The 16,981-nt window shown below is 41.9% G+C and overlaps 1 protein-coding gene across 3 annotated transcripts in view; it reads left to right on the top strand.

The window, feature by feature from the left end:
• Window positions 1-582: 582 nt before the first annotated feature.
• The window catches only part of NADK2 (NAD kinase 2), a 137,257-nt gene continuing 120,858 nt past the window's right edge, over window positions 583-16,981 (top strand). For 2 of the 3 annotated variants that reach the window (XM_089392312.1, XM_089392313.1), the window contains exon 1: window positions 583-1,157. In XM_089392312.1, the coding sequence (XP_089248438.1) occupies window positions 861-1,157 (297 nt within the window). In that variant the 5' untranslated portion in view covers window positions 583-860. The remainder of the gene's footprint in view (window positions 1,158-16,981) is intronic. The other variant, XM_089392314.1, reaches the window with a different exon arrangement.

Genomic DNA, 16,981 nt, shown 5'->3' with positions numbered 1-16,981 from the left:
AGCATTTATTTTGAAGCTTCACAGAAAAAGGGTTGAATACATCAAGTAGATGAAGAAGCAATCTGTCCCATAGGCTATCTTTAGCCTCGTAGACTTACACAGTTAAATTCTAGAAAATAAACAACCATTATAATTTTAAAAATTATGATACTAACTTACCACTTAAAAAATTCAAATAATTAAATTCCACCCTAAAGAATAAGAAATTAAATATTACTAAAATAGAATATAAAAACTTAAAACTTAACTTATACCATCTTGAATTACACATCATATTAAAAAATAGACAATAAATGTACGAGGAAAACTCAAATCATGCATCGTCCAATGTAAGTTGGAGTCCAGTCTAGAATTAACATTAGAACAACCAATGAAACCTTGGAGTCCAGTTTAGAATTAACCCTGGAACAAACAATGAAAAACTCCTAGCTATAGTAAAAACATAGTGCCGGGCTTGAATGGAATTAGTTCCATTGTCACTCGATTGAGACAACTCCATACCACGTGGTAAGATGCTCACCTTCACCTTTCATTAGCTTATCCTATTTTATCTCAATCAAGATAAAGCAAAGGTTGAAGCTCGTCATAAAGATGACCCTCACATGACAAAAACATCCGAAACCCATTCTGTCCACCTAATTACTGCAATTTGCGCGGGGTGACCCAGATTCGATAGCACCTTGTTTTTATTCTTTTATTCACCAATACATCAATTTTTCCTTTTCGGTAGTTTGGTTATTGGTGGGTATTGATCCTTACCCGACATACAGGCCTTGCCGATGACTGCATATTACAGCTCTGCTCCTCTATGAATTCTATCAGGAAATCAACAGGACTCGATACCCACACAAACAGATTATATGATATCAATGTTCTCAGCTCCAACTCTGGTCCACCAAACTCAATTGAAGTTGAGTTCTAAAGAGAGGGCAGCTTTGCCTATATGGAGGCCCAAGAGGACTGTATTCTGCAGGCAGAAATCAGGTTTAAAGACGTTCTCAAGAACCAATGCTGGTATGGATATACAGAGATTCAGATGGAAACGAACATGGTACTATTCATCGGTAAGGGACAGGCGTCATGGACGCAGAGGGGCTTCAATGGTCTCAAGCAGTATGTGGGAAGCAGACTGGTCCAAACCAAATGTTCTCAATGAGGTGGGCACAGTGCTATTCCTATCCAGCACTTGTACTATCTGTTTTTTTTTAATGTATAATTTACTTGTGAGTATGATGATCCTACTTATTTACGTCAAACTTGGTTATTTTAGTACTCCTGAATTTGTAGTTATGCAAAATTAAACTTTGTTATTTTAGTACTCTGGAATTTGAAGTTATGCAAAATTTATTGGATAGCTTGGTGTACTTGTTCACGGAAGTTTGTTGTTTTTCAATGGCCCTGGTCTACTTGATCCCCAAAAATTTCTTTATTTTTGTTTTTACTTTATTAATTAGGTAAACTTTCTGGAAGTGCTTCGAGAAAGAGGCTCCTCGATGCTGCACTGCATAGAGTGGATTTCCTTCACCTTAAGTTTCGGGTTTGATTGGTAGATATTTTAACAAAATCGCCAGGACTTGCACTTGGCTTCATCAGTTGGAAATTCATGCCATTCTCGTGGGGCGGGGTGTGGGGCAGATTACAGCGACGCTTGAATCCCGGTGGACAGCTTAACATTGGCTGGCCTCAACAGTGAAACCAATGCCTATTGACTTTTGATAGAAATGAATAGAGAGCTGCTCGGATCATTTCATGGAACTGATCCTTAGCCTTGTGATGTTCAAGCTACCCCAAGGTAAATAGAGGGACATGTTTTCCCCCCGACCTTCAGCTTCAATTGTTACAATTGGCAGAAACAAAATGGTATATGCCCAGTTTTTAATTCAGTGGCCCCTATTTTCTCTTTCAGAGGGGATGGTTCCTTCAGGCGAAAAGTAAGGTCATGACTGAAAGGTCTTATAGGCTTGCGATAACCCTTTGCAGAGCCCAAGTAAGATTCTTCAGGGTCTGTCCTTATGAGAGCTAGCTAGGAGGTAAAGTTATCACTTCAATATTTTTTGAATGAAATACTATTCTTCTCAAATGATAGAACTACAGGCTGCCTGTCATCATCTGGAAGTAGCTTTTGCTGGAAATACCCTAGTTGTCTATATAACTTTTAAGGGAAAGTGCCAATTTCACCTCATACAATGCCTCTCACTTCAGGTTGGTGCTTTGCTAACCTCACGGGGTGTTCGTAAGTGATTCAAAGCATCAATGATGAACTTTTGGGGATATGTTTGTGAAAATTGATTTGAAATGTAGAGAGTGGAATTTATTCTTCTAATTGATTAATTATGCAGTTTATTTTGTTACGGCAAATAATGAATAAATCACATTGTAATTTCTTCATCATAAAAATATTGCGGAAAATAAAAGCTGGAACTGATAAAATAGAGCGCACACACAATAAGAATGATGCTGTTAGTTTTGGACAAAAGTCTCCAAAAAACCCAATGTGGGAAAACCAGTGCAACGGATGAGGGTTTATTATTATTATGCAACAATGAAAATTTTGAGTACGATCTGGATGCCAAATTGACAACCCTCAACAAAATAATCTGGCCAAAAAATTAGTGAGACAATTTTTGTCTTACCCGACACTGATCTCAGCTCCGAAATTGACTCAAATTGGCTACTCGAACACCCCTGCATCAGCGTTTGCGCAGGCCAATTCGTACTGCCTATGGAACTGCTCTGTTGCTGTCGTTTTTCCCAACTTAGCTTCTGAGAATGACTTGCTTGGCCTTCTGGAGTTTTTCTCGGCCTCGAGCAACTGAATCGATCCTCTCTCCAGCTAAATCAAACCCTCCTTTGACGCTGCCTGCGCAGGTTCTGTGCAGCCTCACTGAGGAAAAACTTGGCCTCTTGTTGCTGCATCTCCAAAACTAGGAACTCCTCCGGAACCTTACTGCCTCTACTTCTCGATCTCTGGCTTGAATTCTCTTCCCGGTTGAATCTCTACTCTCTGGGAAGTTCGATCTGCTTAGAACATTCACCCACTCTATGTGTCTAGTGTGTCTATCTCCAACCCCATCAACCTGCTGTTATAATCTCTTGTTGGTGAATCAACGACCATGATTAGGTCTCCATTAATGGCTAAGATCATCTCAAAGTCAATCTGTGTGAGTTTCTAGAGCATTCTCACCTTTCCTTAATTAATTGCTATTAATTAACTTGTTTTCCCTAAGTTTGACTTAGGAAAAATTTAAATAATGGTTAATTAATTTAATTAAGGTGTTTTGAAGATCTCTTGTTCTTAGCCTCTTTGACACATGTTGAGACTAGAACACCTGTCTGATGCTACAAAAACTAACACTTCCTCTTAGCGAGGAAGGTGTTCTCTCTCATAACTTCTTCCCTCATGCTGTTGGTGTTTGAAAACTGTGACAACATGTCGCTGCCCACCAAGCCACTATGCATACTCTGATTCATCTGCCACTTTGTAACTGAACCATCTTGCATCTGTGCTACTGCTGACACTGCATTGCTGCCAACTTTGCCTGCGCTGCATTGTTCACATGTTGCTGCTGTTGCTGCAATTGAGAACATGATCTATTGTCCTTCTGAAGTGATGAGCTTCCATAGTGTTGCTCCCTCTGAAGCTAGACTCCTTTTGAGTCTTGATCTCCCACTAGCAAATTTCACTTTTCTTCCAGTAAGGCCTCTCTATTGCAACTCACATTCTTGTCTGCATGCCGAACTAGAATGCGTAGTTCGCTGAGGGAAAAAACAATCTTGTCTCTGGAGACCCTTTTTGGTAGTAACTTTGCCTCTTGCTGCTCACTGAAACTACTCGCTCTTCCTCTAGATTGCCTCTCGACACTTTTCCACAATTTGTAGCCTCTGCAACTCGAACTAGCTGACTGTCTCTGGTTGGAACTATGCCTTACTCTCCGCAATTGACCAATTCACACTGCCTCTCTCGACTTCATTTGTTGAAATTATCTCGGCCTCCTTTCCTTCTCCGGAAAACAGGAAACCTCTCTTGCTGGAATTGCTCGTGCTACCTACAATTGGGCAATTCGCATTGCCTATGTCATTGCAACTAGTTTTGCAACTGTCTCTCGAGTACTGACTGCAACTAGCTTTGGTATTGTCATCTGATTGCAGCCTACTACTAAGATACCATGGGTCCCTGTAGCAAAGGTGATGATCCTACTGTAACGACTGGCACTGATCTAATTGATCTCCTTGCTGCTTTTGCACTGAATCTTGCCCATCCGACACACTGGAGTTTCATACTCCTCCTGGATATGGTGCCTCACTATCTCTTTTTGAACCTTGTCCCTTACTAAGACCTGTCTTCGCTTTGCAACTCACACTAGACAACTCGCACTTCCTCTGGCAACTGGAAGTTGATCCGTCGCCCATATATGCATTTTGGCTAACTCGCACGACCTATTCAGGCAATCTCGTACGACCATCTCTAGAAAGTTGCAAAATCTGCGAAACTCAAATAAATTAGAGAAAATAAATCAGGAAGCTCCTCCCTTTTCCTACTCAGCTGCATGCACTGCAATTCGCACTCCCTCCTGGAATGCACAGTTCTCTTTGCTGCTGCCTTTGCTGCTGGAAATCACGGATTTCCTCCTACCAATTGGATTTGGAAACCCTCTGAGAAATTCCTTTGTGTGTGCTTTTCTCTCCCTTGCCCGACACTGATTTTGCTACTACAAAACTGCTGCAAAATTATTGCGCCCAGGTCTCCTCAACAAAATATCTGATCTTCTCATTGGAACTGCTTCCTGACAATACCATTGTCTGCTGGAACTGTTACTGCGCTGTTCGAACTTTTCTTGCACTTGCAACTAGAAATCGAACCCTTCTGCCAGCAATTCGCACTACCTGACTAGACCTTTGCGCAGATTTGGAAGAAATTCGCTCAGACTCCCTTTGAATTGTGAAATTTCTCCCTCTTTGCTACTAAGCTCTTGATCTAATCAATAACACTGCTCTGATACCATGTGAAAATTCCCTTGAAATGCAACAATTAGAATTTATTCTTCTAACTGATTAATTATGCAACTTGTTTTGGTACGACAAAATAAAGAATAAATCACACTGCAATTTCCTCACCATAAAAATACTGTGGATAATAAAAACTAGAATTGAGAAAATAGAGCACACACCTATGTTGCAGGAAATGCTAGGCCAAAGGGCATTTCTTGGAAAAATGGTACACAAATGCTAAAACGTGTTTGGTATGGCCTTGAAATGCATTTCAGGCCGTACTGACATGTTTCACGAGGCTGAAACGTGGCCCAGTGCAACCTGAAACACGTTTCAAGGTCATACAGCCACGTTTCAGCGTTAAAGGGACTTTTTTTTGTTTTTGTTTTGTTTGTTTGTTTGTTTGTTTGTTTGTTTGGTTTTTGTTGTTGTTGTTGTTGTTTTTTTTTTTTAATATTTTTTTTGGCGATTAAAATATCTTTTGGATGTTTCTAGATGGCTCTCGCAAGTTATAAAAATATTCTCACCTCATTCCCTCATCACACGAATTGAGCAAGTCATTTCACTTGGAGAGGGGCAATTTTAACAAGGAGGCAAGAAGAAGAGAGCAGTGGTTTCAGTTAGGGCATTTTCAATTGTGAGCAAAGGATATTTCAACCACAAGAGAAAGAGATTTCACAAGCAGATTTGGAGTGGAGAGTTTCCAGCTACGACATTCTTGGTTTTTGGCTCAGCTACAACCATCTTTCTCTTGTCTTGGTATTTTCAGCTACATTTTTTTTTTGTAAGTGGAGGTAGTACCATTCTTTTCTATTTATGATAAACAAGGAGACCAGATACAACGTTTTGGTGGCCTCACCCTGCCCCGAAGGGAAACCAGGTCTGTTGGCCACCTGAGTTTGCTATAAGCGTTCCAAAAACAAAATTTGACAAGTCTTTCCATACTGGCTATATGCACTATACAACTGAAGCTACCTATTAAGCTACTGATTTGCATAAAACTGTAAGAAGGAGAATATAAAAAAACCACAGCAGAGTCTCAAGAAGATCATTCCTTTCTGGTTCCAGTATTCGGGTCCATTTCCATGGGGATATCCATTTGTTCCTCCTGGCTTGGGTGCGTGCCAACCATCCTGGACAGTAGTTGAGACATCTCCTCCAATTTGTTGTTTTGTTTGATCATGATTACCTGGAAGTTTTTCATTTCCTTCTGTAAATTTGGCGTCCCGTTGGCTATTTCCGCCATTTCCTTCGCTACCTGTTCTAGTGCCTTTGCCAGGAGGCGTTTTAGGACCCAATAAATATGCAGAGACTGCTTGTACAGTGTCATCCTTCCCCTCGTATTTCCTGGGTCGCTAACCATTTCTGCCCATTCTTCTGTCTCTGGTTCCGACTGTTCTTCCAGCACACTGGATTCCATATTTTGGATGATACGACGGATATCCTCATCTGTTCCTTCCTGGTAAGCTCGTGCCGCCTCCTGAACCACTGTCAGGGTGGACCTTCTCCCTCTGCGCTGATTGCCTGGGGTTTCTGTTGGCCTGCCTCCCGAGTTCCCTTGTCTTGGACGGCCTCTGCCTCCACATCCTCTTCCACGACCCGGTCGCGCCATCCTTTCTCCTACCCTCTCCTGTAAACAATCATCAATCACAGGTGTCAGTTTTTTGAGGTTCTTCTCGTCGTCTTCGCTTACCAATTTCCCTTTGGTTGTTCCTCTGCTTCTACTGCAATCCCCTTCGTTTGTTTGAAACTGGCACTGATAATCATTCCCCGGGTACAAAAGATGTATTAGGCCCTCTGTCATGTGGATCAGATGGTGGGCTAAGGGCAAAATCTTCGAGTCCCCACTGCCAGACCACCCCTCTGTTCTTACCATGGAGTTCTCACCTTGGTTCTCCACATTAATCCTCAAACTGTGCTCCCGGCTGCAAATTTCCTCAGGATTCCCAACCAGAGACAAGCCCCGAAGACCCTCACAGTGCCTTATGGAGGGATGGCTTAGCTCACTCAGGCCCTTTTCATCAACAGGGTCTTCGCAATAATAAAACTTATCCATTCTACCTATAGTGATAGATATTAAGAAGACAGAGGTCACAGGTTGCACATACCCGAGAACGCAGACCTCCCTGATGGCTCCTCCTAGCTGCTCCTCGTTCAGCTCCTCCTTCGACCCGTCTGCACTACCCTTTCCTTTACCCTCCGCCACCTTCATATAATGCCTCTTCGCCACCCTTCTCGCTCTGCCACCACCGCCGCCACTATTGCTAATCATTCTCATTCCACCTTCCCCACTCCGGTTTCTTGAAACGTGTGCTGGCCGATTACTCATTGTTTTGGTTGGGAGGGCGGCCTCATTCCTGTGGTCACTTCCGACTGTCCTTCCCTTATAATGATCGCTCCTGCCATCCTCAACTACCCTGTTCCTCATCCTGATCGGGAGTTCAGCGACAAAAATTAATTTGGGTAAGAAGCCTTCATTTTCTTAGTTTTTTCCCACTATTTCTTCTATTTTTTGAGGGTTCATGCTTTCAAAAATGTGAAAAACATTTTTCTTTACATATTTGTTTTTTTAATTTTTTTTGCATCAATGATTTCCGACCAAAGTGCAAGTTCAACCCCCAAGTCCAACCCAAGGGCTGACTATTATCCTCCATAGAGGCATGTTTAGAAACTTAAAAAATGTGCATGTGGTGGCTCATGGGGATGACAATGTAATTTTTGCAATAATTTGGTCAAGGGCTCCTACCCAAGAGTGAAGGCACATCTTTTTCATGGTGAAGGATAGGGGATTGTAGGTTTCACAAAAACTACAAACGCATTGGTGAGGAGGGCATATCAAAGAGAGCAAGATGAGGCAGATGGACTTAAAAGAAGGCATGAAGAGCTTACTCAAGCTACTCCTCAAGCTCCACAAAATGTTGAGCCAAGGATTGTGGTTATAACAAGGAAGGGGAGAGCCACTCAACAATAAGAAAAACCACCGTCTAAAAATACCAGAGGGGCATCCGCTTCAGTTCAAGATAGCAGAATTGCTAAACTGGTGAATGTGCAAGCGAGATTAGAAGTTGATTCCAGAGTGGCTGGTGCATCTATGCATGTGCTATCCCATTCAATCTCGTTCGCTCTCCTTACTAGCAAGATATGATAAGGGCAGTTAACAAATCTCCCACAGGGTACAAGGGGCCCAACTATGAGAAAGTTAGAACTCAGCTTCTCAAAAATGAGAAGGAGCTTGTGGAGGATATCTTATCACCAATTCATTCTTCCTGGAGTAGCTCTAAGGTTAGCATAGTCTCAGATGGATGGACAGATACAAGGCGCAAACCATTGATAAATATCATTGCCACTATTGCCACTTCACTAAAAGGAGTAATGTTTTTAAAGGCAGAACACTTCTCAGGAGAGGTAAAAGATGCGCAATTCATTAATGATGTTATTATAAAATCTATTGAACAAATAGGACCTAACAGGATGGTGCAAGTTATCACGGATAATGCATCAGTTTGCAAAGATACAAGTTTAATTATTGAGGGGAGGTATGATCACATCTTTTGGACACCCTGCATTGTCCATAATCTGAATCTAATCTTAGAGGAGATCAACAATAAAGTTCCATGGATAAAGGAAATCATAGGGGAAGCAAGGGAGGTTGTTAAATTCATCACCTACCACCATCAATCTCAAGCAATATTTCGAGAGTACTCCGAATTGGAGTTGTTAAAAGTTCCTAAGACAAGATATGCCTCAAACTTCCTAATGTTGCGTCGCTTGGTTGAGGTTAAACCACCACTAGTTTCTATGTTGGTGAGTCAACTCTAGGCTAAGTGGAGATAGGCAGAATCAGAGCAGGGATATATAGTGCGTAGATTGTGCCTTGATGAAGAGTGATGGAGCATGATAGATTTCTTGCTAAAGTTCACAACCCCTGCATTTGAGCTTCTTCGGAATGTTGACATTGACTTGTGAAAATTTGGAAGACCCAAATTTCTACTGCAGCAATTGATTAAGTTTCTCCTATTTGTTGAATAACTGAACAAATTATTTACTGTGTTCTACGGTAAATATCGAAACCAATACATTGTAGCATTCACTTCTTAAATAATATGCGGAAACAAGAACTGAACAAGAAGAAATACACAACACACAAGCGACACCGTTGTTTCTGGACAAATGTCCCTGGAAAAACCCAATGTGGGAAAATCGGTGCAACAACTGAGGGTTTGTACTATTAAGCAGTAGTTTTCTGAATACAATCTTTGGATGCCTTACTGGCTATCCGATATAGAGATCTAACTGGGCAAAATGGTAGTGAGATGATCTCGCCCTGTCACTGGAAGATCCAACACTGATCTGCACTAGAGATGAGCCTCTGCACTGCCTATGCGTAGTACTGCGTCACACCCATGCCGTCATCGTGTCACTGCTATTGGGACCGCGCTGCACCTCCTCTTGATCCTCTATTGGCTGGAAACTTTGGCCCCTGGTCTCTTGGTCTCACACCCTGGCTTCGACATTAGATCCTGACTGTTCCTCAGGAGAATTTTGGTTTCCTTCTGAAGCTCTGTGTTGCCACAACGTAGCTTTGCATGGCCCTGCGTCAACCTCTCTAGACGTCTTTCTGCCCTCTCTGCCTTGTACTCTCCGGATCAGGAAAATTTCCTTCGGAAATTATCCCTACCCCTCACTGCAAGAATATCCTCGATGATCTCTCTGGCTTCTCTACGCTGCTCTCTTGAGAAATCGATCTCTTGATCCCAATTCGACGTGTCTTCCAAATGCCCATCGAAGTCCTTCTTGTAATCCTACAGTTGAGTAATCAACGACCCATATTAGATTCTAATCAATGGCTCAGATCATTTGGACTTGATCCTCGTCTTCTTCTAGAATTTTCACCCCTAGTTTAATTAATACCCTTTAATTATTTTAATTTCCTAAGTTTAGACTTAGGCACCCATTAAAAATAATTAATTATTTTAATAAAACTGTCTCCGGGTGGAATTTCCCAAAACGATTTCTGGGTATTGTGGAATGCATGTGTCCTAGCCTCTCTACAAAATTTGAGACCTAGAGCACAGGAAATCAACACTCCCTCTTAGCGAGGAATGGAATGTGCTCTAGTAATGCAACCTACTGAAGCATCACCCTGATTTTGTAACATCTCCCTCTGTGTTGTTGATGTCTGACATCACTGCCCGCCAACTACTGCACAAATGCTGTATCTGTACTGTTGTTGGCCTGCGACTTCCAACACTACATATGTACTGCAACCCTCACAAATGCTGCATCTGTGCTGTTGCTAGCTCTGTCACTGCCAACACTGCATCTGCACTACACCCTTCTCCAACTACTATTGTTGTTGCAATAGCAACGGAAAAGCATCCAAAAAATACTGAACAAGTGTTCAGTATGATGCATCTGTTACCGGAGTTCTGACTGTTGCTAGCCTCTGCGCTGACCCTCTGAAACCTCTGCGTTGCTGCTGACTCTGCTCTGTGCCAACTGCACAACTGCCAACTCTACTCTGCATTGCTCAGTCTCTGGCATTCCTAGCCACTGCAACTATCACTGACACTCTTATGCACCAATTGACACTAGTCCATCCTGCTACTTCTGATATAGGTATTGATCTAAGAGGTGGACTCCTCAAGGACCCTGCCCATCTGCAGTTCTTTCGAACTACAGTATTAGATCACCCCACCTCTCCCTTAGAGGTATCTGGGCAATCATGGCAAACTCCTCCTCCTCGATCTTTGTAGCTGCAGCCTGCAGATAATGTTTCTCATGCTTGTCCTTCTTCTTGAGAGGACATTGCGTAGCGTAGTGACCAAGTTCACCACACCTGAAACATCTGATATTTGAGACGTCCTTCTTCTGCCTTTGCTGCTCCTGCTACCCCTTAGATGCAAGAGTTGCATTCTCCTCCTCCTTGGGCTTCGTCCCACTGCTGCTGCTGCTGTCAAGTTTGCACTTGACCAAGTCTCGCCTCATCTCTTCTTGCTGAAGAGCGGCCGACATCCCTTCCCAATCCGACAATTTCTCTCTGCCTAAGATACTCTGGACAAACACTTGCCATTCTTCTGAGACTGAGTTTAGGGCCAACCTCACCATCTTGGTAGGCTGAGGCGCTGATCCCACAACTGCCAACTGATCTCGAATTTCTTGAAGCTTTGCAAGGAGCGGATCAATGTGTTCCCCCTTCTGCATCGTCGTGGATCTCATCTTCTGCTCCAAGTACATCTTCCGCTACTCAGAAGATCCCTGATGTAACGTGGCCAAGGCATCCCACATCTCCTTGGCAGTCCCTTTGCCAACAATGTGACATACAACATGATCCCTCACTCCATCGAGGATCAACCGCTTGGCCTTCACCATTTCAACCTTGTACTTCTTGAGCGGATTTGGATTTGCAGGTTCAACTACCACACTATCGACATAGGTTTTGAGATTGTGCTCATCTAGAAGGCATGATATCCTTGCCTTCCAGATCACATAGTTAGATGCACCATCCAACCGATCTTGATCTCTCAACCCATTAGCTGCCATCTCTGCCAAATAAAAAAGTCTAACTGCCTCCTCTCTCCTCTGCGCAACTGCTAGGTTGGCCTACGCACTCCCTGTTGGAGTTAGTAGATCTGGTCCCAACTACTACTGCTCTACAATGAGAAATTGAATTCCATGACTAGGAAGTCCGAAGAAGAAAATTCCCTTAAAACAATGCCTTCTTCCTTCTGACATTTTTCTAGCCCAGCAACTGCTGCAGAAAATTGTCTCACCTAAAGACTGCATTGCACTGAAGCTTCTGCTGCGTTGCTCCCTCTGCCGCTGACAAATCTCGATTTGGAAACCTTACCTCTCTGTCAACTCACTCAAAGAGAGATTTTCCTCAAGAATTTTGCCCTCCTGGCCTGGACTGCGCAATCCCTCTGGGGATTTGATCTGTTGCCTACGTAGCACTTCGATCTCCTCCCTTCTCTTCAATGCTGGCTCTTCTAGTCTGCTCTCTTGCTTCACCTGCATTACGATACCATGTGAAAATTTGGAAAACCCAAATTTCTACTGTAGCAATTGATTAAGTTTCTCCTATTTGTTGAATAACTAAACAAACTATTTACTGTGTTCTACGGTAAATATCGAAACCAATACACTGCAACCTTCACTACTTAAATAAATGCGGAAACAAGAACTGAGCAAGAAGAAATGCACAACACACAAGTGACACCGTTATTTTTGAACAAATGTCCTTGGAGAAACCCAATGCGGGAAAACCGATGCAACAACTGAGGGTTTGTATTATTAAGCAGTAGTTTTCTGAATACAATCTTTGGATGCCTTACTGGCTATTCGATACAGAGATCTAAGCAAAAAGGTAGTGAGATGATCTCACCTTGTCACTGGAAGATCTGACACTGATTTGTGTTGGAGATCAGCCTTTGCACAGTACTGCGTCGCAACCATGCAATCACTGTGTCATTTCTGTTGGGACTGCGCTGCACCTCCTCTTGATCCTTTGCTGGTTGGAAACTTTGGCCTTCTGGCCTCCCGGTCTCACACCCTCACTCCGACACTAGATCTTGACTGTTCCTCCGGGGAATTTCGGACTCCTTCTGACTCTGCGTCAGCCTCCCTGGATGTCTTTCCGCCCTCTCTGCTTTGTACTCTCCGGATCAGGAAAACTTCCTCCGAAAACTATCCCTGCTCCTCACTGCAAGAATCTCCTCGATGATTTGCCTGGCTGCTCCATGCTGCTCTCTTCAGAAATTGATCTCTTGATCCCAATTCGATGTGTCTTCCAAATGCCCATCAAAGTCCTTATAATCCTCCAGTTGAGTAATCAACGACTCATATTAGATTCTAATCAATGGCTCAGATCATTTGGACTTGATCCTTCTCTTCTTCTAGAAGTTTCATCCCCATTTTAATTAATACTCTTTAATTATTTTAATTTCCTAAATTTAGACTTAGGCACCATTAAAAATAATTAATTATCTTAATAAAACTGTCTCCGGGTGGAATTTCCCAAAACAATTTCTGGGTATTGTGGAATGCATGTGTCCTAGCCTCCTTGCAAAATTTGAGGCCTAGAGCACATCTGATGCTACCAAAAATCAACATGACCAACCTTTCTTAGGAGAGTTATATGATGGCATGGATACCATGGTTGAGAAAACTATGGAAATCATTTCATGAGTCTCCACAACTTTTATTTGTTGATGATCATTTTGCTGATTTAGTAAAGAAAATCATTGTTGATAGGTGGAACAATTTCAAAACTCCATTGTACACTTTAGCACATGCCTCGAACTCCAAATTTTATGATGAGGAACTTATTGCTCAAAGCAATGGGAAGAGGAAGGCACCCCATAAGGATAGAGAGGTGGCTAATGGGGTGAAAAAATCCCTTATGAGAATTTTTCCAGCACATCTACACAGAGAGGTGAAGGAAGAATTTGCTAGTTTTGCTGCAGGATTAGATGATTATTCAGATATATCAACTTTGGAGGAGAGAAGCACCATGAATTTAGTTAGGTGGTGGATTTGGCATGGAGCAAATGGTGTACATTTGCAAAACGTTGCCATTCATGTTCTTTCACAAGTGGTAAGCTCTTCATTAGCAGAAACGAATTGGATCACCTATGGTTTTATTCATTCAGTGAAGTGCAATAGGTTGGGCTCACAAAAGACAGAGGATCTTGTTTATGTGCACTCCAACCTTTGCCTTGCATCTCGTAGGGGTCTTGAATATAGCAGTGGTCCTTCTAAAGAATGGGATGTGGATCCAAAAAGTCATGATTTGGAGCTCTCTCTTGCTGCCCTGAATATTGAGGACCAAGAGTCTAGAAGTGGAATTGGCCAATCATCTTCTTTAGCTCCACCATCCATTGTTGAGCATGCTTATGCTTCTATATTTGATGAGTATTATGATGATGAGGATTAGTCTTTAGTCTTTATAGTACTTGCAGCCTTATAGCCTTTATTATATTTGCAACCTCATATATATAATGAAGGCTGATTTTGAAATTTGGATATATAATAAAGGCTAATTTTGGATATTCTATTTTCATTATGTGACCATCCATGAGTAATGTGATGTAAATTTAGAGACTTATAGTTTACTGTTATGCATTGACATTGGACAATTTAATCATATTGTAATATTAAAATTATAATGTATCATGTATGCTTTATGATTGCACATAACATTTCTTAAATGTCCTAATATATATGTATTGCGTTTCTCCGTTTCCAAAATTTGGGGGGGGGAGGGAAGGGTTCACATTTCGTACCATACCCGTTTCCCCATATTGTACAATTTAGGCACACAATAAAAATGGCATTGTTATTTTTGGACAAAAAGTCCCCGGAAAAACCCAATGTGGGAAAATCGGTGCAGTAGATGAGGGTTTTATTATTATTATTATGCAGTAGTGAAAATTCTGAGTATAATCTAGATGCCAAATTGGCAACCCTCAACAAAATAATCTAGCCAAAAAATTACTAATACAATTTTTGTCTCACCTGACACTGATCTCAGCTCTGAAAGTAGGTCAAACTGGCTGCTCGAACACCCTTATGTCAACGTCTGCGCATGCCAATTCATATTGCCTGTGGAACTGCTCTATTGCTGTCGTTCTGCCCAACTCGGCCTCTAAGAATGACTCACTTGGTCTTCTGGAATTTTTCCTGGCCTCAAGCAACTGAATCGATCCTCTCTCCAGCAAAATCGAACCATCTTCTGAAGTTGTCTGCTTAGGTGCTCCACAGCCTCACTGAGGAAAAACTCTGGCTCTTGCTGTTGCCTCTCCGAAACTGGAAACTCCTCTTGAATCTCATTGCCTCTGCTTCTTTGCCTCTGCTACTCGATCTCTGGCTCAAATTCTCTTCCCAGCTGAATCTCTACTCTTTGGGAAATTCAATCTGCCTAGATCATTCACCCACTTGATGTGTCTGGTGTGTCTATCTCTAACCCCATCGACTTGCTCTTCTAATCTCTTGTTGGTAAACCAATGGCTATGATTAGATCTCCATCAACAGCTAATATCATTTCAAACTCAATCCATGTGAGTTTCTAGAGCATTCTCACCTTTCCTTAAATAATTGCTATTAATTAACCAGTTTTCCTAAGTTAGACTTAGGAAAAATTTAAATGATGGTTAATTAATTTAATTAATGCATTTTGAAGATCTCATGTTCTTACCCTCTTTGACACAAATCGAGACTAGAACACCTGTTCAATCATCAATGTTACAAAAACTAACAATGTTTCCATGTTGACATATCCCCAAAAAGTTTTCTCTCAAAGCAACATGAGAAATGTCAATAAAGGAAACTTTTCTTAACATGAAAGTTTTCTAGGAGTATAAGTCAACATGGAAAAAGCTTTCTTTAGAAAGCAAGGCAAGCCAAAGACTCCATCTCAAGTAGGGTAAAATGGTTCAGGATAGATGCTAATTGTCCATTGTCAACCAACTACTTATCCTCCACAAATCATTTCAAGTGAGGGTGCACTCCTTCTTGGGATCTAGAATGATGGCACATGTCTATAATCAAGGTGCACCCAACTAGATTATGATATAGGATATGAATTATGGGAAAGTACCCACTGGAATTCGGCTAGGGCAGATACGGGATTTTTCGATGTCAACTACCAAATTATGCGGCATCACAAAATATCAATGCACTCAAATTATCTTTCATTAAACCAGAATGAGAATTTCTGGAGAATTGGGAACTTTGAAAGATTGGCTGCCACTATTACGTTAGATACATAAATTCCACAAATGAGCCAGTTACAACATGTCTCTGGAGACTTGAATCCACATAGGCGTGTTGGGTTGTGTTATATTCTTTCCACGTAGTTAATAGGGGGTTTGAAGGGCACCCGTAACCCCACTTTATGGTTTTGGACCATATGTTAGGTTGGGCGGACCCACCTATGGTTTTGTGCATGATTTTTGCACATGTTTTTTGGACGCGATAGTTTTCGGTCCATGGTATTGGACGCGATGGATTCGGTCCATGGTATTGGATGCTTCGGCATGTATAAATATGTATTGTAACATTGAAAGGAACATAATGAAAAATCAAGCTGGTAGTCCCGGTTTTGGGATCCAGGGAAAAATCTCTGTGCATATGTGTTTTATGGGTTATGCTCTCGCATTGTTTATTTTCTTTGTTTAAGAATTCGTATGCAGGTAATTTCTGTACAGGGTTAAAACCTACATTTGGTATCGGAGCTGTTTTGGCTTCAAGGGGACGCCTTTGTTGCTGAGGGGTTTCGCTCGGGCCTGTGGTAGACCCTGTTCAGTGGGAGATCTGCGAGATCGATTCTGGTGGTGAAAGAAGATGGCGAGCAGTGGAAAGATAGAGATTGAGAAGTTCAATGGTCAGAATTTTGAGTTGTGGAAACTCAAGATGGAGGATCTGTTGGTGGATAAAGATCAGTGGATCGCGGTAGATCCGAGTACTAAACCATCGGGAGTGACCGATGAAGAATGGAAGAAGTTGGATAAGAAGGCAAAGAGCACAATACGATTGTGTGTCTCGGATTCAGTATTGCTGAATGTATCAGGGGAAGCTACGGCAAAGGCTTTGTGGGTCAAGTTAGGGACTTTGTACCAATCTAAGTCTCTGGTGAATAAACTGTTCCTGCGGAAAAAGCTGTATAACCTGAGGATGAAAGATAGAGACTCGGTGACAGAGCATCTGAATGCGTTTAATACTGTGGTAAGTCAGTTATTATCTGTTGATATTAAAATTTCAGATGAAGATAAGTGCATCAGTCTGTTGTGTTCTCTACCAGATTCGTGGGATAGTCTGGTTATTGCAATAGGTAGCAATGCAACTGCTTTGCAGTTTGATGAAATAGTCTCAGCCTTGCTGACGGAGGAGATGAGACGGAAAAATATGGACAACCAGAATGGTGATGCCTTGTCTGTACGAGGACGGTCCCAGAACATAAACAAAAATAAGTCATCGAGGGGGAGATCTAAAT

This window comes from Pinus tabuliformis, chromosome 1_1 (assembly GCF_031772625.1).
Source record: "Pinus tabuliformis cultivar Carrire ecotype Pingquan chromosome 1_1, CPIR1, whole genome shotgun sequence".
In the NCBI taxonomy this organism is placed as follows: Eukaryota; Viridiplantae; Streptophyta; class Pinopsida; order Pinales; family Pinaceae; genus Pinus; species Pinus tabuliformis.
The sequence above is the reverse complement of the archived record's forward strand: the minus strand, read 5'-3'. Positions and strand labels throughout refer to the sequence as shown.